General features: G+C 39.6%; 1 protein-coding gene across 11 annotated transcripts in view; it reads right to left on the bottom strand.

Moving 5' to 3' along the window:
* Positions 1–25421, bottom strand: part of PARD3B (par-3 family cell polarity regulator beta) — a 602621-nt gene that overhangs the window by 344443 nt on the left and 232757 nt on the right. For all 11 annotated transcript variants that reach the window (XM_073306519.1, XM_073306526.1, XM_073306522.1 and 8 more), the window contains one exon: positions 18833–18942. In XM_073306519.1, coding sequence (XP_073162620.1) covers positions 18833–18942 — 110 coding nt within the window. The remainder of the gene's footprint in view (positions 1–18832; positions 18943–25421) is intronic.

The raw sequence follows: 25421 nt of genomic DNA, 5'->3' as shown, positions 1-25421 counted from the left end.
GGCGAAGCAGTGGGCAGGTCAAGGGTGTTCGGTTTTGTGCAATTAGAAAGTTGGCAACCCTAGTCCAGTGACAATTCCATTTCCCTGCTGCAGACGAAAATCGAAGTGTTACTGAAGTGAATGGAAGAAGAGTATGCAAACTAGTGGATATTAATGGCAAACTACCTTGGTCTGAGGTGTTTTTTTTTATACTGTTTGTCTGCTTGTTTATATTTTTAAAATCAGTTCATTCCTGGCAATAGCAGAAGAGAGAAGAAAGCATGGCAGCTTAAAGTTCAAAGTAGCTCCTAGAACCTAAGTATGGTCTCTTAGTGCAGGTGTGCCAGGGAAACCAGGGAAAGGTAGGGTTGATTGAAAGATTTGTTTTGCACAGAGGAAGTAATTACATGATATAACGAGCACATCTTCATACAGAAGTTAAAATCCATCCAAAAAACCCCCACACTCCTCACTTTCAACATGCAACCCAAATGTAGTGCACACCCTTCCAGTTCCTCAAAATCTTACTGCTAAACTTTTACTTCAGAAGCCTGTAATCTAGTACCACCTTAAAAAGTTTCACAGTCAGAGTTTAAGTTTTGCCTGTGACTGAGTTGGAGGAATACGATGGGTGGATGTTGGAAGTGACAAGGAGTCTGAGACTGGGTACTTATGATGCTTAGAATGTGGATTGAAGTTCATCTTAACTATTAAAGTTGCCATAACTGGTGATTTCCTTGATTTGTAATGACTATTTTGATAGGAAATTAACTTATATTTAAGGTTGCTTAAGTTAAAGTTTGTGTGTGTGTGTGTGAATTATTTAGGTTTTAAAACTTCAGATTAATAAGCTTATACACAGCACACAGTGCAGTTTTGTTTATCACTTGATTATTTCAAATATTATTACTTACAGATAAACCAAACATGAATTATCCAGGTCTGATTATAATTAGAAATACTTCACAGGCAGAACTGCTGAAAGAACAACATGTCTATGCACCTATTGGAAAACAAGAATATCTATGCTAAACTAATTGAAACAAACACCTGGTAAAAATAAATTAGCTAGTAGAATGTTTTGTGCACTGAGGTTCACACATTAAAGCTTCCCCACTTTGCCTCATGGAATTGTAAGGCATTTCCCACAGATCTTTTTAATAGTATGAACAATTGATTTCGGGCTATTGTACTTTGCTTGCAGTTTTGCTTATAGTGAACACTATAGTTTCTATTTATCTGCATAAATAATAGCCTACAAAAGTCACTGTAGTACGTGAATGCCTTCCATGTATTTAAAAACTGTAAGTAAAAATATTATCTCTCATGCTTTCTTCCCAGTGTGTAGGAGAAACAACTTAAATACTTCGTGTGTATTTAACACACACACCCCTTATTTAACAAAAGCCAAGACAAAGGATTTAGTTTTGCATTTTTACTTCTGAATGGGGCAAGGGATAGTAGTCACTCACTCCACAGTCCAGGTCCCTAGTCTAAGATCCTATCAAAGTTCTCTCTCTCTCAATCAAGGTTCGAGAGTGCAGGAGTTTCATATTTCTAGGGCAATGTAACATCCAGTGGAAGTCACAGTCACGGAGGGAAAGGCACTAATCTCAAGTAGTTGGGTATAATCCCACTGAATGCTTTGAAATTCAGCACAGAAACCTAGTATGGGACTCTGTATTCAATAGGGAATAGCTAATACAGAGAATTAAGGCAATGTGATCATGCTGACCTGTGTGGCTAAAGTGGACAGACTGCTGCATTTTGTACCAACTGGATCTTTCTGAGAGTATGTGGTTTCACTCCTAGATATAAATTGCAATAAACAAGCCTGGAGGTCATGAACGCATGGCTATGTCTGAGCCCCATATCAAGGGGCACAATCTTCTAGCAAATCAGACTTAAGTGGATCTTTGTGTTATCATGGCTATTCACACATCAACAGCAACAAGCAGTCCAATAAGACACCAATACAGCGGACCAACTTAAAAGTCTGAACACAGATGCTGTTGAAAGTGAGGGATAATAAAGAGGCAGCCAAATTCTTTAAGTTCTTCTCTCTGCTTGTAGCAACACCTCAATCTTGCCTGATTTTGTCTGGATAATGAGATAGTTGGGAGATAATGTTGCTTACATTGGACATAAAGATGTTGACCTCTGTCTCACCTGCAACTTCAGCCCAATAACCCAAAGTGGCAGAGGTCCTTCCCATCAAACTGAACCTAGAGATGCATTATGGACAACTGTTCCTCCACTTCCAAAGGCCTCACCAGCCCTTCCATTGGCTTCATACAGATGATGAATAATATAAAGGAGGAAAGAACAGAGCCTTATGGGACTCTGCAGGTGAGGGCTTTAGAGGTGGAGGAACAGTTGCCCATAATACACCTCTAGGTTCAGTCTGATGGGAAAGACCTGAGCCACTGCAAGTTATTTCCTGTTCACCTTCCCAATCACTTGAAGGCAGGGCAGGAGTATTTGATGATCAATGGTACCACATGCCAGAGAACACAATGAGCATGAATGTCCCTCCCTCCTCTGTAGACAGGAGGTGGTCATCCACAAGAACAACACGGACTGTATCTGTACCATAGTCTTGTTGGAAGCCTGATTAAACAGGAGTCTGTATATTGACTGCTGGTGTTGAGAAGCTAGCAAAAACCAGTCTGCAATTAGCTTGCTCCTAAAATGGAGGCTGGTAGCAAGTAGTAGTTTGGGAAGTAATTAGTGCCAAGCAATTAATACTTTTCAGTCTATTGCACATTTTAGGGTGGTGATAGATCACCTTTGCCAAAGAAAGCATTGATTCCCTCAGCTAGTAAGATTATTTGCTTTTGCTATCTAAGATAAAGAGGTGTCAAAGTCATCAGTAGAGAACCCAAATGCCATCAATGCTTCAAGACTACTATTTGTGAGAGTGAGCTGAATTCTTGAAAGAAGGACATGGTGCTTCTTGTCCTATGTTCAGCTTGTTGTTCTTGGGTGGCCCATGAAGCCATCCTCGATCTGACAGATCTAATCTGTGCAGAATAAAATAATTCTTCACTCTAAGAAATGTGGAGTTCAGGGGCTGAGTGGAGGCAGTCCAGAAATTCTACTGCTTGCTCATTCCTCTGCCTCTAGAATGGGCAAAGTTTTGTAATTTAGGAGTCCTAGAGCTTGTCTACACTACACCACAGTGTAGACTACATGGGTGCGAATTGCAGAGCGCATTAAATTGCTGTGCTCAAACTGCCCTGCGTGAACACCACTGATGCGAAATAAAACAGGACTACATTAATGCAAGTTAGGTATCTTTTAGTTTGTGCCAGCAGTGCCAACATGGGGCAGTCAGAGCAACTCTGGTGCACTCTGCAATTCATACTCGCATAGTCTGTAGACATAGCCCAAGACGTTTTAGGGGAAGAACACGGTGGTGATTTCTTCTAGTCTTGCAATGGGAGGAATTCCTATTTCCACCTGAAGGAGGAATTGGTCTAATCCGAAAGGGTAGGGAGGGGGAGAAGGAGACACAATTCTTGAGTTTCTTATGAACACATACAGGCCGGGGTATAGATGGCAATGCATGAAGTCTGAAGTTTACCTATGAGCAACCTAAGGTGGATAGTTTGGAGATTTTAGGTGGATAGCTCTCCCGGTGACAAAAAATAACCACCTCGAATGATAAACCTCTCCCGGCAATAAAGCATGGTCTCTAGTGGCTCTTTTCAGCGCCAAAACTTTTGTCGCTCTGGGGGTGTTTTTTCACACCTTAGGTTCAGAGTAGCAGGAGACTTAGCCTATGTCCCATGGTGGTGCTGATTCTCGCCTGAGCAGGAGAAGGTGCTCTGCTGCCTGCTGTGAAGGAGAAGTGCGAATTACTAATTTTAATGACACTATCAGACCCAGGAAGTGAAATTAGTTCCTGGTAGCATGGAGGTGACCCACTCCACTGTTTCTGGGAGGTCTGTGATGCTCAGTCTGGTGAGTACTTCTCATTGCTGGAGAGAGGTTATATATGGATAGCTAAGATTTTCTAAGATGTCTAAGGGATTTGGATCCCTAAATCCCATTAAGCTGAAAAATTTGTGTTATACATACAAATATACATAAGAGTTGATGCTCAAACACCATTTGCTTATGCTAAACATGTTCTTTCCTGTGTTGGTTGCTGTGGAGGATGGAGGAGAAAAGCAAACCTGCAGAACTGGCATAGGTGATTTTTACCTTTTTCCAGGCTACAGTTGCTTAATGTTTCCAGATCCCAGGGGTGGAGGGGTGGGGGTGTTCTCTTCCCCTTGTTAGTATACCATGAAGGAAGGAGCAGAGAAATCCAGTTGTTTATAAAAATGAGACTTGGGAAGACCAGGGTCATGGCTTCATTTCAAACTTAGCTATAGAAAGACCTTCCTCTTATCTACAGATGTCGCACTTGCAGCTATGACTTTATAATGGTTTCCTGTCCTAATAGCTAGTATAGATCTAGCACATGCTCTGCCTCCACCCATCTCTGAAAATAAACAAAACTAATCAGGTCTAAAAACTAGTTTATGTTGCACTGTTCAAAGTAAATAGAAAGAGTCTGGCACAGATAAACTAATTTCCACCTGTTTCTGCTTACTGCATATACACTAACTCAATTTAGATTGATCCGATAACGTCTGCAGACTTACTACAGTGGCACAAGGCTACTACATCCATTCAGATTAATTCAAAAAGCACTAAGATGAAAAGTTGTTTGTGTTCCTTTTAATTTTATTTTAGCTCTTTGTTTATCTCCCCACTTCAAAGCACTTCCAGTAGGAGGAACAGTTTCAGTATCTGACATCTTTGTAAAATTAAAACAGAAAAAATGTGCCAGCTTCTATCTGCTTTAAATTGCAAGGCACAACAGCCTTGAGTAAGAAAAGACTATTTACGAGAGTACACACTATAATGAACCCAGGAGTGCCATTTGCAGTGGGAAAAACATATTAGAGTAGAAGCTAAACACTTTCAGTACCATTTGTCTTATTTTGCAGGAGTCTTCTGTTCTCCTATGCCAGTTATATGTAGAATACAGCAAGCTTTTCACACTCTCATTCTGGTTAGAATTACCAACAAGGAGAGCTCAAAAAAGTTTAGTCCCAAATTTTAGTCCCCCTTGTTTACTGGAATTAACTGAAAACCCCCCACAAAAAATGATTAAGGTCTCAATTCAGCAAGGTATTTAAGCATGTGCCAGTTAGACCACTAACATGCTCAAAGTTAGGCATATGCAAAAATACCTCGCTGCATCAGGGCCAAAGTGATTCCACATCACAAAAAGCCTTTACAGTTTTTAAATGGACTTTGATGGTGTCTGGGTGGAGTTCAAAGTGTTGACTAGAACATAAAAAGTCCTATATGGCCTGGGACAGGTCTGCCTGAGGGATTGCCTCTCGCACCATGACACACCTGCAGGTCAGCAGGGACACCTGAGCTGGATCCTCCTCACTATAAGAGAGAGGGCGGCTGTTCAATTGATCTCTGTGAGGGCTCTGGGACCCTGGAATTTGTCCCCCCCACCCTTGTCCCCAAATAGCCCATGTTTGGTGATCGTCAGGCACACTGCAAATGGCCCCAGTTTGAAACAGTGTTTGGAGAGGGCTGAGGGAATGCTTCCTAGATGAAGAAGGGGTGGGAAAGAGTTTTGGTTAGTGTCTGGCTGTCTGATTTCCTGCTGGAATGATCATTTCAATGCTGCTAGAAAACAATTATATTTTATAACTAATGAAGGCACTGGGATGCCTACAGCGTTGGTTACCATCTTCTATTATTTTTAAATCTAAATATATACATTTAGTCCACTCTTGTCAAACAAAATATGAGATAAGAAAATAACTGAATTTACAATATATCTCGGTAATACAATGTATTAGGTGAATGCACACTTGATAGATACAAGTCACAGGACAGCACCGCTTAGAATTGTTTTCCAATGATGTAGCATGTCTTCACCAATAAACAGAGCTCTTAGTGTCTTCTTTTAATTTTTATTAGACTCTGATTTGTTTCCAGAATCCAATAAGTGCTAGGACTTGTATTCCTGGTTAATCTATATCATGCCACTTAAAAATGTTCCTCTTGCAAACAATGTTTGAGATAGTTAATACACACCAGCCAAAAGCCAAAACTATTTAATCTTATTCAAAATGCAAAATAAATCAACAGTAAACTGTACATATCAAAACAACAAATATAGTTTCTGAGGTTTAATTTTCACTTACTAACCATGTGTCTTTGGGTATTATCCCTACACTTCCTCCAAGTTGCAAACTAGCCCCAAATATGGAGCCTTCTGGCTGAGCTCATAGCAAGAACAATCAGATTCAAACTCAGTATGAATAATTAATACATTAAAGAAATAATCAAAAAGTGTTTCCATGGTCGGGGTATAATGATGCCACCAACAAGGTATTAATAAAACAAACCATTTACATATAAAACCCTGTGTGTGAAACTTATATTTGGGAAACTCATAAAAATAGGTAAATGAGACCACTTGCGGCAGTAAGCGCTATATAGAGTAATAAGTGTTAGCAGGCCAGAGACCTATAATTTGATATTTTGTATATTTACCATCTTATTTTTAAGTACATATTATAGTCAGAGTAAAAGCTCAAAAATTGGAGTAATCTATGTACATGGCACCTCAGTAAAAACCAAAGGGAGCATTAAGCAAGAGCACAATGGTTTTTGCTTGCAAAGGTTTATTAGTATTAGAAATGTCTCTTACTTTACTTGTCAGTAACAAATGCCTGTTTGGTTTATCTTGTGGAATACTGCAGTAATTTGTCTTTCAAACTATTGGTTTTTTAAATGGCGATTCTTGAGAAAGGACTATTCTCAATAAGCACCCAATCAAGAAACACTTAATTGACAATGGACTTTGGGAGATGCCAATCCACATCTGAGCTTTCCTGGGAACGTTCAAACTAACATGTAAACAACGGTGTTGACCTGCAAAAAGCTGAATCATTCATAGATATGTGACTTGCCCAGGTGGCTACAAACTCCGTCTTATTGCTGTGACTTTGTACAGAAGAACAAAGGGGTTTCCACCCACAAGAGAGAAAATATAAAAGGCCCTGGAAGCCTCTCCATTTTGTCTTCAGCTGGCTTAAGAGGTCTCTGGGGGTGAGATTTCATCTGTAATCAGTTTCTTAATGTATTATGCTTAGACTTGCGTGTTTTTGTTTTATTTTGCTTGGTAACTAACTTTGTTCTGTCTTATTACTTGGAACCACTTAAATCCTACTTTTTATATTTAATAAAATCACTTTTACTTACTATTGAACCCAGAGTTAGTGACTAATACCTGGAGGAGCAAACAGCTGTCTCTCTCTCTGTATCAGTGTTATAGAGGATGGACAATTTACGAGTTTACCCTGTGTAAGCTTTATACAGAGTAAAACAGATTTATTTGGGGTTTGGATCCCATTGGGAGCTGGGTGTCTGGGTGCTGGAGACAGGAGTACTTCTTAAGCTGTTTTCAGTTAAGTCTGAAGCTTGTGGGGAATGTGGTTCAGACCTGGGTCTGTGTTGCAGCAGGCTAGCATGTCTGGCTCAACAAGACAGGGTACTGAAGTCCCAAGCTGGCAGGAAAATGGGCTCAGAGGTAGTCTCAGCACATCAGGTGGCAGTCCCAAGGGAGCCTCTGTGACCCAATCCGCCACAAAGGGGAATATGAATTTTTGACAGACCACTATAATTACATTTGTTACTAAGAATACTGGCTGTTTGGCATCTTTCTTGCTGGCACATTCAAGTTTTGGGTCGACTTTCAGACCAAGTAGAAGAGAATAACATCATTTCTTTTACTGGTAAATGGAAATATTTCTCCTTCATGATTTTAGAAACTACTTAATCTTTGTCTTGTTCTTTGACCTTCCTCTTCCCCCAATGTCCTTGCAACTTTTCTAAAAAAAATGTTTCATAAAATCCCACTTGGAATACGCCTCTCCTGGGTCAGAAGCAAATAATTAAATGTTGGCTCCTGTGGAAAATGTCAAAAGATGAGGAAGATGGAGAACAGCTGGCCCTTGCTCAGCATTGCTGATCACAGAACCGCACTCACCCAAAGGCAGCATTTTCCATTTGATGTCTGTTCTGTCTGAAGAACAGCAGATCTTGCAGTCTTCCCCTCCAACCCCCAACTCCAAACTGGAAGAGAAGTCATCGTATTTCCTAGATTTACATTAGGCCAGCAGAAATGGAGGACCTACCTTTCTTTCAGAAAAGCTAACATGTATGCTATTTTCATGCCATTTTTATTTAATTTTTTTAGTAATATACTAAAAAGAAGAAGAGGAAAGAAAAGAGCCCAATTTACCTCTAAGAGTATTAAATGTAGAACTAGGGTGATTGTGTCAAATATGGGGTTATTTAGCCTTTGATGAGCTGTAGCAGACCTACCTTGTGCAGAGGCTCTTTTATTGTAGGTTACAGGGTCATGTTACCCTGTCTCAGCCAATTGCTTAATAGACAACAGTTTGGATGCCAACAATTATTGACTAGCCAGAAGAGTAATATGGAACTATTTTAGGTCTCCCGAAACTCCTTCAAATTCCCTTATGTTTTGCAATTTATGCATTTAAAATATTACTCACAAATGATTGTATGATCAATGACTAATTCAAGTAGGAAAAAGATCCTACATATCTGTATGTTTTACTAATAAAAATCAGAGATGGGGATCGAGATGTTTGGATTCAGATCTAGATTAACAGATTAAGTTGAGGTTTATGGGCTGAGTCAACACGATGTTTGGTACCACCAACATCTCATAGTTATTCCCAGTTGATTTTTCAACCAAAGTTGCAGAAATCTCCTGATTATATCAGCTGTTATGGCAAGATTCTCCTATTTTGGGCCAAAATTTGTATTCTCCTGTGACATTTTAACTGCAGTTAAACTGGAATTGGAAAATAGGCCCCTCCTTGTTTTGGATCTGACATGCAAGCAAAGCCATACATTTGGCTTTAAATCCTGATTGTTGATTCTTTCTCACCACCTGCCTTCCAAATTTAAAGGTGTCTAAGATTATTAATTCCAGCTTTGGTATGTCACTAGTATAAATACAAATGCAAGTGACATCAAAAGTATAAACGGTATGTAAAAACTGGAATCTTCAGAGGACTATTCCAATTTCAGTTTTTACTAAATTGCTCTATGAACTTACAGTAAGTTATGACTGCCAAGAATCAGGATTTTTCCAGTGCTCATGTATGTGCTGAACAGTGGCAGGCCAACACGATAATTTCAAGAGATGTAACTACAGGTTAGGGGAGACATTGGGTACCCATGATGACTGAACCTCAGACTTGAAAAATCTCTAAGGACAGGTCATTATGAATCCATTCTCACTCTCCCAAACACACACAGCTAATTGAGCCAAATTAAACACTGAGTATCTGTACACTTGTCAATTAGAGACTGAAAAAAGCCACTGAAACCATTTGCAGTGGCATACAGAAATGACATAGAATCTGAGAGATAAGCATCATATTTCAGTAAACTAAGTTATGTTATATTAAAACGTTTGAGCCGTTTTTCTTAAATTCCATTCATTTCTTAGAGGTTACCAATGCATCACTCAGTAAGACCTCTGCCACTACTCTCAGAGTGGACTAGCAGATGGACAAGTATACATTTTATTAGGTCAGACTCATGTAAGATTCCACTTTATTTTAACAAAATGTTTCTAGAGCTTGTAGGCGAGAGTACTGCATGAGACATGTTGACTGTTCTCCACTTCAGTTTTTAAATTTTACTGTCAAGCTTGTCAATGAAGTAACTTACTAAAGTTTTACTTTAACATCTGTGCAATAAGCCAGTGATGGTGCAGTTTATGAAACTCACTATTAACTAAGCTGCCTATGAAAACCTTTCCTAGATGGAATAATATCTGGTAGGACCGCTAAGATGTGGGGAGAGATGGAATGTGTAAACAGCATCGAAAGCCAGTCATGCTTTTGGTCAGCCAGGTCTCACCTCCCTCACCTGCTTTTTTATTCTTTTCTCTCCAAAACATGCTCTCCTTTTTTGCATGGAGCCTGATTCTCCACTGTCTTCTATTTGTACAATCAAACAACTGCACAAGGTAGAAGGTGGTAATAAATCAGGTCCTAGGACTCGGAAGGAAGAGTGAAGATCCAATGAGTATTTTACAACAGGAAAAAAAAAACAAAAAAAAACTAACAATAAGTACAGCTCCAGCACCAAGCAAACATCTATCTTTAAAAGCTTTTATGTATTACATATTTTTGTTTATACATGTTCTTAAAAACCAACTACGTTTCTCGCATTGGGAACTCTCAAACTATGGAAAGTAGCATGTTCGTGATGGATAATGCCCGTTGCTTCTACTGGATGTATACATTTAAAGTGTGAGTAAACATACACATTGCTTTTTTAGTAAAATTATTAAAGTAACTGTTAATTACTAGCTTTTATTAAATATCACAAAAAGGTCTAGCTGCCCATTCCAAATAGGAAACATATGTAAATATATTTATTTTTGCCTTTTTATCTCCACTAATCCCTAGTTGGTACTCAAAAGCATAGAAAAAACAGTAAAAATCTGATGTTCAAATAGTGCAAGCAATCACAAAGAACTAAAAGCATCGCTCTGCCTACCCCCCGTCCCTAGCACAGGACACTTTCACCTCCTTTTTCAATTAATCAATTTGTTGTACTGAAATCTTGTTGAATATTTGAATATAATTTTTAAAATCTCCTAGCCTTTCTTCTGAAGTACATATGGTTTCCTTTTAGTACATATAGCATAGCACACTGCACAATAAAGCTAGAAGGAAAACTAGTACAGGATTGAGAAACAAGAGAAAAATCAGGAAGAAAGAGCAGCTTTTGTTAACTTGACAGTCCTCAGCTAGTTGCATGCTATGCTTTATCAAAGATTCTTTTAAAAGTAGCATTTTTTGTGGTTTAAAACTGCCAGACAGCTTTGGCTTCTGCAGTGCCTCACGCCAACAACTTCAAAACTAACTCACTCCAGATGTCCCTATGATCATCTAATCAGACATCAAACACAGTACACTGACAAGCTCTCACACTGATTATAAGTATTCTATATATGTTTCCACAGCATAAACACACACACATGCACACACAGTGTTGCTACTTTAAAAATGGAATTCATCTAAATCAGAATTCTATTTTAAAACACATGAGCAGTTTAGAGAAGAAATTCTCTACCTTCTGAGTAACAGAAAAATCTTTTAAACCTCCCCAAAATATTCTGTACACTGCAATGGCAAATGTTTCAAGAGTAGCAGTTAAATAGGAGAACTTGATACTGAAATTTTTTCATGTCTTATAAACTTCTAATAACCTTGCCATTCTCTGTGGAGAGGACTGGGTGCTGCAGTACTTCAGTGTACCAGAATCTTGCCTCCTCTATACTCATACCAACCTTACTGTCCTGCCTAAGAAAGAGTTCTACCATGCTTCTTGGGTACCTCGGAGGGTTTCTCTTGGAGGATTACAATACAGCAGGGGTTCTCAAACTATGAGGCACGGGAATGCACCGGGAAGTTTCAGTAGCCTGTCTTTTGGCCAGGGACATAGTGATGCTGGAGCATAACCAGAGCTCCACTCAGCATGGGGTAGGGGCAGAGGGAATCAGAGCTCCTCCTGGGGCAAGGAGCTGGGCCTCACGTGGCTCCTGCCCAAGTGATGTGCTGCTTCCCCCATAGCATAATGTACAGCTGGAGTCTAAGTAAAGCAGCTGGTCCCAGCTGGGAGTGACCTTGCCTCGACCTGGCCTCCCCCAACCCTGGAGGAGGTTGCACAACATTGTCATCAACTTCCTGCTGCACCAGACTGACACAGACCTCCAAGTGCTGGTGGACTCATGAGTGCCTCACTCTGAACCCCCTGGTCTGCTGCCTGCCTGGGGGCTCCGCCTGCACTTGAGAGGCCCTGCTCCCTTCCTGTGAACCCAGCACCCATGAGCCCTGTTCTCTTCATCCTGGAGCCCATGAGAATTGGGAAGAGCAGGAGGTGTCGCACAATCAGTGGGTATTAGGATATCCTAAAATGTTTGTGCAGTGTTATTTTAGCTGCTACAATTGGTACTTTTTTTAATAGACCTGTACGATAACGTGAAAGGGTGCTTTATGAAATTAAATGAGTATTTATGACACTAATGGATGCTCAAGCATGGGGTTGGAAACACCAGCTTGCAGACCCAGGTCACACAGATCCAGCAGGCTTTGTGTGTCAGATTGTCCCAATTCAATTGTTCCACTTAGTTTTTTGTTTGTTGTTGTACCAGGGAGGTGGGATCTAAGAAATAAGAAATGTTCCTGTCTGCATTTCTTTCATACGTAAGTATAAGCACCCCACTAGATTTCCTGGCAGAAAACAGACTGGCATTCAAAACACAGTTTACACAAAAAAGATATCCCCCACTTTTGCTTACTTTCCATCTATGTCTCTAATACTGTCATATCTGATCGGAAGGCAGATTGCAGGTGAAAAAACTTAGTGATATGCTTTCAAACTCGGTCCATGCAATAGGCTCAGCCTACAGGAGATGCCACTTAAAGTAGAATTTGCAGCAGTTGAAATACAATTACACATGGTCTCTGAACTCCTTGGGTTTGGCACTCAGTGGGGTCTCCTGGGCTGCCTGTGCTTGGCTTTCCCCCACTGAGGCTCATATGCCCCACTGTCCTTTTTAACCTTAGTTTCCCTATTGGGGGTGCAAGGCAAAGGGAACCTCAGATACCCCATTGGGCCCTTCTAGGCTCCTTCTTGACCCAGGGAAGAACAGGGAAGTGGAAGGCATTATGTCCTTGTCCCGTTTGTAATCGTAAAGTGAGGTGTCACTCATAGTTAATTGCACAAATCCTCAAAATATGATCCTCCCTCTCCCTTCTTTCATGAAATAAATCAAGTGGACGACCCTGCCAGTGTTGCCAACTCTTGCAATTTTATTACAAGACTCATGATATTTAGTGTCTTTCCTAAAGCCACAGCTCCTGGAGTCGTGGAAGAATTTCAGCTTTAAATTCTATCATGTATAAAGACACCAGAAATTAAAACTGCCTGAACGGACCAGCATGAGTAAATGTTTGGCCCCGCTAAACATATTGGACAGACGTTTCATCTTTTAAAAACAAAGCTATATGAAAAAGCCTCATTGCAATGCAGGCTCCTAGCTCTAGTCTTATCAGAATCCAGCTTGAACTGCTGCATTTACAAAGTCTACAGCTATTATTAAAATCATTGCATCAAAAAGACCTTTCCTGTCCTGCAGTGCTTTTAAATAATGAGATTAAACAACATAGTATTTGCCCATTTTTTCTTACAATATTTATGTCTTTTTATTTTGGAAAAAACTATTGATAAATCTTTACCTCAAATAAAAGCTTTGAATTGCAGCATTAATTTACATCTGTGTTTGCACATCTATATAGAAGTATATGTAAAGGGAACAAACAATTGAGTTGGGCTGGTGCACACACACACACACACAGGCTTTATGCTAATCTTCAGACACTTGATCACAAGGGCTGATAAAATCACAGTTAACAGTGGAAGAACTGGAGGAGGTTTTGACCCTTTTTAACAAGGGCTTGAAACATGAAAAGGTTCCGATTAAATATGAACCTTATCCAAAATGGCAAATTACATGTCCACAATATATAAAATGAAACCAGTTTTGACATGTTTAGCAAAAAATTGAGACTAGGTTGAGCCACGGGAGCAGCTCTTAAATTGATCTGACTCCTTAATCTTTAAAATATGGATTAAATGCAATTTAAGCAGCCCATTGATTAACTCAGAGGTCAGCTAAACGTCTTCTCAGGGACCAAGACAACATAAAGGAAGTCATAATGTGCCCCCAGATCAGGCCAGAGTTCACTGTTGGTGGAATCCTGGTGTCACTGAAGTCAATGGAAAAACTCCCATTAATTTCATTGGGGCCAGGATTTCTCAAAGTGAACCTTGTTTGTGGGTTTATCAAACTATGATATTTTATGCCAGATACCATGGGGTTATGATTTTGGATTCAAACTTTGGTTGGAACAGTTCATCCATCAATATTTTTAGAATGATTTCAGATTCAGATTAGCCAGAACAGCAAACCCTAGCCACTGGGAGCTGTGGGCAATTATGCAAATGTAAACAAACTGTCTGGCAGCCTGCCAGCAGATTACCCTGCCAGCAGATTATCCTGACAGGCTGTGTGTGGACAGGTTGGGCCGCAGGTTGGCCACCACTGCTGTAAAGCCTACTGGCTACACCAAATGTAATCATACCCACATTGAGGCATTCTATTGCAAACTCACACGTATTCAGTATTCCTTTACTACCACTTCCAACAATTTATATTAACATATCTGTTGGCATCTCTTTGAAAGTTATGACACTTAACATCATTATAGCAGTGATATTTATGTGATATCACATAGAAGCTTCTGACCTGTAGCTTGTGAATTTCAAGAAAAATATATTTTAGATTAAGTTGTTGTAACCTATGTGATTACTTCTTGCTTAAACATTAGTTGTAATATTCTTTCAGTTATCACATATTGTGATTTACTCATTTCTATATATGTGTTACAGACAAACAACCATGTAATACAAATACTTCCATTTAGGTCCTGTGGGCAATATAAACAGCAAACATGGAGCTTGTCATGTGATTTGTCACCAGAACTCCAAGATAGAACTTCCTTTTATTAAATTACGGAATGTGTGTTAGTTTTAGGGCTGTCTAGCGATTAAAAAAATTAATCGCGATTAATCACAATGTTCAACAATAATACTGTAGAATACCTGTAAACATTTTTGAATGATTTCTACATTTTCACATATATTGTTTTCAATTACAAAACACTATACAAAGTGTACAGTGCTCACTTTATATTTATTTTTATTACAAATATTTGCACTACAAAAAACAAAAGAAATAGTATTTTTCAATTCACCTAATACAAGTCCTCTGGAATGGTGGCTGAAGCACAAAGGGGCATATGAATGTTTAGCATATCGGCAGGTATATACCTTGCAATGCCTGCTATAAAAGTGCCATGCAAATGCCTGTTCTCACTTTCTGATGACATTGTAAATAAGAAGCAGACAGCATTATCTCCTGTAAATGTAAACAAACTTGTTTGTCTTAGGGATTGGCTGAACAAGAAGTAGGACTGAGTGGACTAGTAGGCTCTAAAGTTTTACATTATTTTGTTTTTGAGTGCAGTACGTAACAAAAAAAACCCTACATTTGTAAGTTGCACGTTCACAATAGATTGCACTACAGTACTTGTATGAGGTGAATGGAAAAATACTAATTTTGTTTATCATTTTTACACTGCAAATATTTGTAATAAAAATAATATAAAGTGAGCACTGTAGACTTTGTATTCTGTATTGTAATTTAAATCAATATATTTGAAAGAGTACAAAAACATCCAAAATATTTAATAAATTCCAATTAGTATTCCATTGTTTAACTGTGATTAAAACTGCAATCACAAAACTGTGATTGTGATTAAAACTGCAATTAATCACAATTAATTTTTTTGAGTTAATCTTGTGAGTTAACTGCGATTAATTGACAACCTTAGTTATTTTATTTTCTTTAATATCCTCTCATATCTGTTTGTATCCTTTGTAAGCCAAATCAGTGTTCACTTCCATTGGGACTCAGATGATAATACACCTCTCAAGTTCTGGAAATATATTTGTATGCCAATATAACAGTACTAACAGACAGAATGTTGTGTTAGGAAATACATATCCATATAACAAATGAATACAACTTTTTGAACTATATATTCTACACTAACTTTTATTTCTCTCTACTCTTAGTCCAAATGTCAGCATAAACCAAGCTAATTATAAAAGTCAACCACAATTATAAATGTAAAGCTTTAAGGAAAGTCAACTGCGCCATGAACATGTATACTTATTTGCATTACACACAGGTGTTCCAATTTGGCATCATCTGTTAGGGATGACCAGATGTAACTTACCTTTGACTCTGCATTCATGAAGGTAATTTAAATTAAATTAATGTTACATGGGGGGAGAGATTATTTGGATTTCCAACAGCAGAAGACAGAACAATGTAATTTTTGTTAAAATAATTTTAAGCATACATTTGAAAGATCTTATAGATGTTCAAAGTAAGTTTTTGACACTGCATTTTTTAGTTTGCCATAGATTGTTTTTTTTCTCCCTGTGTTCTAAAACAATCTTTAGCTAATAACGATTTTTAATTCAATAACTTTTTTGACAAAGCATCTTCCTGTGCATCAGCACTATTAACTATGCAAGTTCTAGGAATGGGGTTTGTTCGTGCTGCTGCAACAAAAAGAGGCTGCACTAAGTACTATACCAGAACATTTTTTATATCACAAAACAGTTACCTTTATCCTCTCTGTCTTCTTGACACCAGAAGAGATTTTAAGCAATAATTAGATGATATTCAAAAATCTGATGCCCTTCCCCACTATTCTTAGGTGTTTGGTTTTTCTCATTGCACAACGGGAGTGATTGTCCTGTGTTTGGGGCACAGAGGCATCTTGTGTGACCTGATTCAAGTCACTTTACCATTCTGCCTCTCCCATCCATAGAAAGTGGGGAAGTAGGAGTCCCATGTATTATCATAGAATCATAGAATATCAGGGTTGGAAGGGACCCCTGAAGGTCATCTAGTCCAACCCCCTGCTCGAAGCAGGACCAATTCCCAGTTAAATCATCCCAGCCAGGGCTTTGTCAAGCCTGACCTTAAAAACCTCTAAGGAAGGAGATTCTACCACCTCCCTAGGTATTCTTTAATGCCATGAAATTCACATTTGCTGCAAAGCTTTACCCCAGAATCTCACCTTTAAGTTTTTAAAAAATTAACTTTCTAGCCCTCATGGTTGCAAAGAAAACCCTGACAATATGAACGGACAGAGGTATGGCTACATTACAAGCGCCACAGCAGCACAGCTCCAACTATACCACGGGGGGCTCTGTCACTCCAGTAAATTCACCAAGAAGCAGTAGCTAAGTCAACAGAAGAATACTTCCACTGACCTAGCTACATCTACAGTGGGAGTTAGATCAACCTAAGTACGTACCAGAGATTTTTCACAGCCCTGAGCGATATAGCGAGGTATGGTAGAGTTAAACCCTTTCTGAGTCTACAGAATAGTTGAGGGGTGTGAGCTGCTCCATTCACCTCAACTGGGTGTTGAATCTTCAACCCAAAAGATGATAATTTGAATCCTAACATTTTCAAATATTTCATTGATGGTCATTTTAACAGAAATATTCAAAAATGTGCTTACCTCACAATCTAAAATGGTCTCCCACGGCTCCGCATGTGCCAAAAGCGATGACTGCCCCTACTCAGCTGCCAGAACTACCAGCTTGCCCCTGACAACTATCTATAGTGCGGATTGTACTATGTATCACTGTACCTATTTTGCAGGCCACTCAAGGACTCAAACAAAACCAGGTGTTTTAAAGCACTGAGAATTCTTGTGTCACCTAAAGTTGACCCTTTTTAGTTCATTGTTGTTGGCAATGGGCATCTGACAAGGAAAATCTAACTCTCAGCTTAAAAAGAACTGACAACTGAATTAGGACATGGACCTTGTAGAATGTTGAATGAGATGTTATACACATGAGGCTCTCTGGCACACACTAACCATACTACTTTGCAAATAATCAGCACAACAATTCTATAAACTAGGATGCATATGAGAAAATAGGATGTAAAAAGAGTGAGCCATGAACAGGATCGATGGACAGCTAAATAATATCCAGGAAAAGAGATAATACAGTGTTATTCTGCAGCATTTGCCAAATTAAGACTAGTATACATAGCATTACTACGTCTGTATTCTGACTCTCTACTCCGTCATTTCAGTTATATAATGCTGTAACTCATTAGTTACACCAGCTTATAAAGAAAGTAAAGGAGTGCCGAATCAGGCGCATTGAGCTTTTTGAGCAAAAACCAAGCCCACACTCTCTCTCTCTCCTGCATGATGTTTATATGACCCATCTGACATTCAAATTCTGCAGAATCTAGTCTTAGTTTTTTACCTTACATTTGCAAATAAAACCTTCCAAAGGTGACCCAACTGTAACTGAACTGTGGTGCTTTCATGAAACTGCACACAGCCTGAAACAATGGTCCTGTGAGGTATAAACTCCCTCGCCATCTTATTTGTATGTTAGCACTAATGCCTAATGAGAACAGCCATATCAACATTAAAATGATCAGCAATTAAATAGTCTGTAAAATCAGGAAGTGGGTGGAAGTGAAGGCCTCAGAGAATGGTGACTGGATGCTGCAGGAGGAAAGAAAGCGCAGAAAGAAAGGAGGATGAAGAAAAATAAACAAAGGATACAAACAGCGGTGGTCCTAAAAAAGAGAATTTTGCCACTGAGTGACGCTGAATTGGACTATATGGTATTGAACAAATAATGAATGAGGATAATTACTAAAAGTTCAGGTACTGCACAAAAGTTATAGTCTAGTCACACTCTTTACTTAAATCTCCCACTAATAAGAGAAGAGATTCACTGTGAATTAAGGATATTATATAATCCAAAAATTATACTCTATCTAACAGAGCGTAAATAGAATTCAGCCCTCTCCACAGAATGAGCTGGACACCCCTTTTTCAAGGACAAATTAATTTAGTTCACAAAGCAAAGCTATATATATATATATATATATATATATATATATATATATATATATATATATATATATATATATATGTGTGTGTGTGTGTGTGTGTGTGTGTGTGTGTGTACCAGTTAAAACAATTTCACGCTTCTTAAAAAATATAAATGACATGATACTTACAGCCACAACAGATTTCAGACTATTGTCGGTGGGGTGTGCAGCACCTGGGTGGAAGCCAGCAGGTGGGCCCAGCGCTGGGTCACTGCTCCTCCTCACTAGCAGCGGTGTGCCTAAAAGACAAAATAAAAGGTCAAGAGTCAAAAGAGCTTCAGGGTAAAGCTCTGTGCAATCTAATTCAGAAGACGTACAGCTTACTTTTTCACACAATCTAATTTTTTCAATAGGTGCCTGTAAATTATTAGATCTGATAGCATTCTGTCATTTATTATCCACTGACATGTAGACATGACAAAAGCTGTAGACCCAACTGCACAATCCTCCACAATGGCAATGCTAAATTGACCAAACATACGCTAAAATAAAAAAAATGCTGGAAAGCAGGGGTAAGTGACATTCTTTCAAAACCAATAAAATAACCACTGCAGGGCTTTATGGCCATATGTATAACCACATTCCAATATGCAAACCATATGCCCACTTTAAGGAATAATCCCGTAGGGTACAAAGACTCTGCTAGTTTTGTTAGTTTCTAGTGATAAATAGTGGTTAGGTGTCCAGGCTGACATTTTCAGATGTACCAACAGCCTTTCATGTCTCAGGCCAGCTTTTATTTTATTGTTTTACTACAGTCACTAGCTTAGTAAAATGGGATCTCAGGATCATATTCCAGTAGTTCTCTCCTCTCATCAAAGGTATCCCAAAGCAGTATGGGCAATTACTCATCTGTCTCAAGTCTTTTATGCAATGCTCTGAAAGATTATAGTCCCCTATTCAACATGCACGTGAGGCCATTTGGGCTGCAATGCCACAAGCAGAGAAATAATTTACTTTTCTAAGTCTCTTTTCCACAAGACTTAAATGGCACATCTTTCTGCTTTCCCAGTGCCTGACTCAGGAGGGGCCTGAGGCTCACACAGTCCAGACAAAACAGAGGTGGTGGTGTTAGGCAGAAGCAAGCATCTACATCTATTGTAGTAGTAGCAGTATCTGTTCCACATTACTGAGCATGCCTAGTCCCTCTGTCAACAAGTTTCACAGCCTTGGCAGTTCTTCTTGATCCCTGTCTTGTGCCTGGATTCTAAGGTAGCATCTGTGGCCAAATGCAGTTTATCTATCTATCTATGCACGCACTTGGCTCACCTATCGCAGCCACTTCTCTCTGATTTGGATCTCACCAAAGTTATTCACGCCTTTATGACTGCCAGTGCACTCTATCTGGGGTTACCCTGGAAGACCGAGATGATATCAGTACACATATTTTTGTGACATTAAATTCCATCCGAACTGATGTTTATTCCAAACATTCTGTTCACATCTGTCCTGTAACTTTACCACTTTTCTTTAACCTGTCATATCTCAAATATATTCATAGATACTAAGGTTAGAAGGGAACATTATGATCATCTAGTCCGACCTCCTGCACAATGCAGGCCACAGAATCTCACCCGCCCACTCCTGCGAAAAACCTCTCACCTATGTCTGAAGTCCTCAAATCGTGGTTTAAAGACTTCAAGGAGCAGAGAATCCTCCAGCAAGTGACCCATGCCCCATGCTACAGAGGAAGGTGAAAAACGTCCAGGGCCTCTTCCAATCTGGAGGAAAATTCCCTGGAGGAAAATTCCTTCCCGACCCCAAATATGGCGATCAGCTAAACCCTGAGCATATGGGCAAGATTCACCAGCCAGATACCTAGTGCTTGAGACAGTAGGCTTTCCTCCTCTCTCTAGACACCTTTGACAGTAACATTCTGGACCAATTTCAGGTCTAACAATAGCACAGAATCTGCTTGATTCCACAAAATTAGTCACACACCTTTCTGCTTATAAAAGTTACTTTTCCTTCCTCATCTAACCTTGACCTAAACATAGTTACTGCAATTGGCCAATTCAGTCCTTTTGGACAGACTCCATGTTTGTTTCTTTCCTGTGAAGGTTTAATTCCTACCTACCTTCAATGACAAGTCCACGTATGTTTCAAGACCCCTCTTCTATTGCACTGCATAAATTTCAGAACACTGCTCTATTTTATCCATAGGCACATTTACCTTTTTGGTCATCCTGTCTTTATTTTTCCCCTTAACTCATATTTTAATACCAATTATATTACGTTTACAAATTTTGACCCCCAACTCTAATCCATCCACTTTCTCTGCCTGCCTTCAAACTACAAACTACATCTTCTACAAACTAAATCAAACTACATTTTCATCTCAACTTCCTTTAGCTAGATATCTCAAAATAAAAGAGCTTGTAGTGGGCATAAGAAACATCCTCAATCTTACATAAAAACTCTCATCTCCCTTGATTTTAACCTTCCATTTAACTGCACGGTCCGTAACCCTGGCATCATCCTGGACTCTGATAGTCTCTCTATCTCCCACATCTCTCATGTCTTAATTTCCTCTCACTTCAACTACTGCAGTACCTTTTCTGTGGCCTCTCCAAATGACAGCTAACCTGTATCATGTGCCAAATGCAATTGCCTGCGTCCTCCCATGTGCAGAGAAGTATGTATGTCCACATCCCTCCCATCCTCAAACAACTTCACTGCCAAGTCAAACTGGCCCTCTTTTTTTAAAAAGCCCTCCATAGATATACTTCAGCTTCTCTCATTGACCCAGTCTCTCTTCATACCCTTTCTTGGTGACCCAGCATTAACCTCTTTGTCCCTTCATTCAGTCTCACCATCGTGAGCATACCGCACTCTCCTCAAAAGCTTTGGATGTCGGGACTAGCCTTACTATGTCACTTTGCCCCACTGACTCAATTTATTTCAAATCTCAGCTGAAATTATCTTCCTCCTTTGCCTAGGTCTCATTTTCTCTCTTACTCTCTCTACAAGTATTATTTGGCTGTGTAGCGGTAACTTTGTTGTCAGGCTATTCAAAGTGAAACTATTGTTAGCAAGCCCTGCCAGTCAACATTCTGGAATCCTGCAGGACATAAGGTCACTTATCTAGTCACTCATTGGGGCATTAACTCTCACTCAGTAAAATAGCGGATCTGGATTCAAAAATATATTAAACCTCAAGAACCACAACAATAGTTAACTAGATAATTATCTGAATGATAAAAATATGGTGGTTGATCATTTGTATATTGATAGTTTGTTAGATGACAGTGAAATATTAAACCTGAAACTTGGGATTCATAATGGAAATGCCAGCTGAAACCTAACTGTAGGTTAACTAACGGTCTTGATAAAATTATGTGTGAAACATTTATTTTATAGACAAGCCAACAGCTTCAAAGCACTCAGACTTGAACAAACAAGCCACTTCTTGATTGCTCAGATATGCTACCTATTCTTTAAAAGAAAATTTTGCCTTGTAGGAACAGGCAGTTTCGAAAGAGCTGTCCTCAATTTCCTTTTTCTCTTCTCTTCCGTAATGATTTCAAAACAACTCTTGAGACACTAAAATTGAATCAGTTGGTGTCTTATAATTGCCCATTCCCTTTTCATGTAATGCAAACACCATAGAAGAAAGATCTATATCTCTAAACTACCAAGGCTAGTGTCAGATTGGTATTTTTGTTAGTATCTTCCAAAACTCAGTGATTCTTACTCTAACTCCACCCAAAACACTTTTTAAAAGGAAAGCTAAAAACAATTATACTTTATAGGCCACTATCCCAACCTCATGACTCCCTCCTCTCAGGGTCACAAATCAAGATTTGCAGGGAGGGAAGAATTTACCCAACACCTATTAGTAGGGGAGAAAAACATCAGCCCCAGCCCCCTAGGTCACGCCCCCTTCCAAAACCACACCTCCTGCAATTTAAAAACATTTCCCTTTTTTGTATTGGTTTCTGTGACTGCTTCGTCTTTTCCTTGTCATCCCATCATCTTCTCATATCTTTTCCTATATTGTATGCGCTTTCCTACCCCCATATTTTAACTGGCTGTTTTCTGTTATTACTTCTGTCTCTCGCTTTTCTGTTGGATTTCAGCCATCCCCTCCCACTTATCTAATCACATACAAGCCTTAGAAAGTTTATCTGAAAATTAATAGCTAGATGACCTATCAGCCAAAAGACATGCACAAAAGATGGGCTGGCCTACTGTCCAAAAACAATGCACACATAAAGGAGCCAACACCACCCCCTTTAAACCTAAGTGCTCCAAAAGTAGAAGGTGCTAGTGTCCCTACCAAGTTGCTATAGCTGGACCCCTGCTCAGGGGCTCCATCTTCCATATCAGTCTCTGGATAGTAACTTACATATTTGAAGTTTCTACTCTCCCAAGACTGCTGGGAGAAGGGGCATTCTCTCTTTCATCCAAGAGCTTCTTGGCTAATAGGATGAATCAATGTGTGTTTGTTATTCTACCTTTCCCTTAACTTTTCGGCTGCTGCCAGGTGGTCTCCCCTGCTCTACTCAAGTCACAGCTTCTGTTTTTGAGACCTCTTCCCATTAAAATACTTCAGAAATCTCAGCTCAGTCACCAGTGCTAGGTTCTCCAGGAACAGCTCTGCCCCCAAGAATTGGTGATATTAAGGCAGAAGGCAAACTTTCCTGCTGCTTGCAACAGCTACCCCCAAAAAGAAACCCCATCAACAAAACTAACAATACAAAGGATTCCTTCAAAAGGTTGAGTGGTGCTCTCACATGTGCTCCCATCTTAAATGAATATACTTTGTAACAGTGCCATCTGGCGCATGACTCATGTCATAACAGTCTAATAGGCCCATTGCTCAAGAACTGGGAGGGAAATGGTTTTCCCATTCTGCAAAAATTTTCAAGATTTCAAACATTTTTCCAGTCCTGAATTGGGACAAAGTCAAAAAAAATCTCAAAATTTTTCACAAACCGAGAATCCAAAAAAAATTTGGATTGTGTGAATTAAAACATTTTTGTTTTGATAATTCTGAAACGTTTCATTTAATTTTGATCTTTTAAAAACGTTTACCTTCCTTGGCATGAAATTCCAAAACAAAAAAAAGTCATTTTGAACCAAAAAACAACACTTGGCTTCAAAAACATCACAACGGGACATTTAAATGATTATTTTTTTTATGTCAAATTGGGAGATTTGTTAAAGCCAACCATTTCCTGCAAATAGTTTCAGTTTGACGAATCAGCATTTTCCAACTCTAGAGTTTTTTGGCAGAACATTCCCACCCAGCTCTACGACTATTCCATTACTATTGCAGTTACTACTTTGTTTTCTTCCTTTCATACACTAAGCATATCACCAATTTGCATCAACTCAACATTTAGCTTATATTTCTACTTACTTGGGCAAATTTCCCACTGAACTCTCATCAACCAGTCCCAACATTATAAAGGTTGGTGAACATCATCAACCTCAAACTGAATCCAACAAAATGAGAAAGGAAACTTGCAACAGAGAAATAAACCCAGTCAATTCTGTGGTTCCCACTCTCTCAAACTGCATTTTCTCATGGCTCACAAACCATACTTAAACTAGAGGAAGATACATCATTTATACTTTTGCTGCCTTTATGGCCTGGATCATTTGGTCCAGTAATAAGAATAGCTCCCATAAAAGTTTACAGTTTTAACCTTGATTATGAACCTAAGAAAAAACAGTCAAAAACTGATTGCTGTACTGGCTGTGTTCCATTTTCTTCTTCATTTCACGGAATAAAAGGTTAAAGATCAAGCAAAGCTACAGTACACGTAAGTGGTAAAGAATCTGAAGCGTGTGTGTGTGTGTGTGTGTGTGTGTGTGTGTGTGTGTGTGTGAGAGAGAGAGAGAGAGATAACTATAGTCCTAACAGTTCAGTGCCACACACTGTCCGTGCATCATATGCCAGTGGTCCCCAATCTTTTGAGGGTTGCACCTCTCCTTACCCTGTCCATGCCCCCGCACCCCTCTGGAGCAGGGGCTGGGAGGGGCTGCAGCTGCGGGTGGGGCTGGAAGCTGGGCCCGGGGCTGGAAGCTGGGCCCGGGGCCAGGTGTGGTCTGCTCCCAGCCCCACCCCCAGCCTTGGCCCTGGGCCAGGAACAAGCTGGGGGCAGGAACGAGCTGCACCGAGGCTGGGGATGGGGACAGAGGCAGGGCTGGTGACGTGGCTGGGGGCAGGGCCAGGCCAGAGCAGAGGTGGGGAGGGGCTGGGTGGTGCTCCCATCCCACCTCCCGTGGGGGCTGGCCCAGGCCCCACCGCACCCCCTGGACATTCCTCTGCACCTCCCGAGGGGAGTGCGCCCCACAGTTTGGGGACCTCGGTCATATGCTAGGATCAGTTGTATCTGAAAAACTATTTCCCAGCTAAGTAGCATGCAAACAAAGCCACAGAAAGTAATCAGAACCCAGTGAGTGGCATTTATTTAAGCTTATCTTATTGCAATAAACAAAGCCAAGGCCATTTGTTTTCTGCAATTAAATGGCCAGCCATGGGAAAACCAGATACTATTTTGGTATGTCATTTACTGTTTCAGGTATTTCATAAAAATACTTTCCTACTAAGTCACTAGCTACTACCCTGTGAAAGAGACAAATAGTGTGGAAATCAAGGGTCTACTGTCACTTTACATGATACACCTAAAAAATCCATTTGAGAAAGCTAACAAGAATTAAAAAACTGTAATAAGGACGTACATAGGCTTGGAAGAATTCAATGTTT

The sequence above is a fragment of the Lepidochelys kempii genome, chromosome 11 (genome assembly GCF_965140265.1).
Source record: "Lepidochelys kempii isolate rLepKem1 chromosome 11, rLepKem1.hap2, whole genome shotgun sequence".
In the NCBI taxonomy this organism is placed as follows: Eukaryota; Metazoa; Chordata; order Testudines; family Cheloniidae; genus Lepidochelys; species Lepidochelys kempii.
This window is presented reverse-complemented; position numbering and strand designations above follow the sequence as displayed.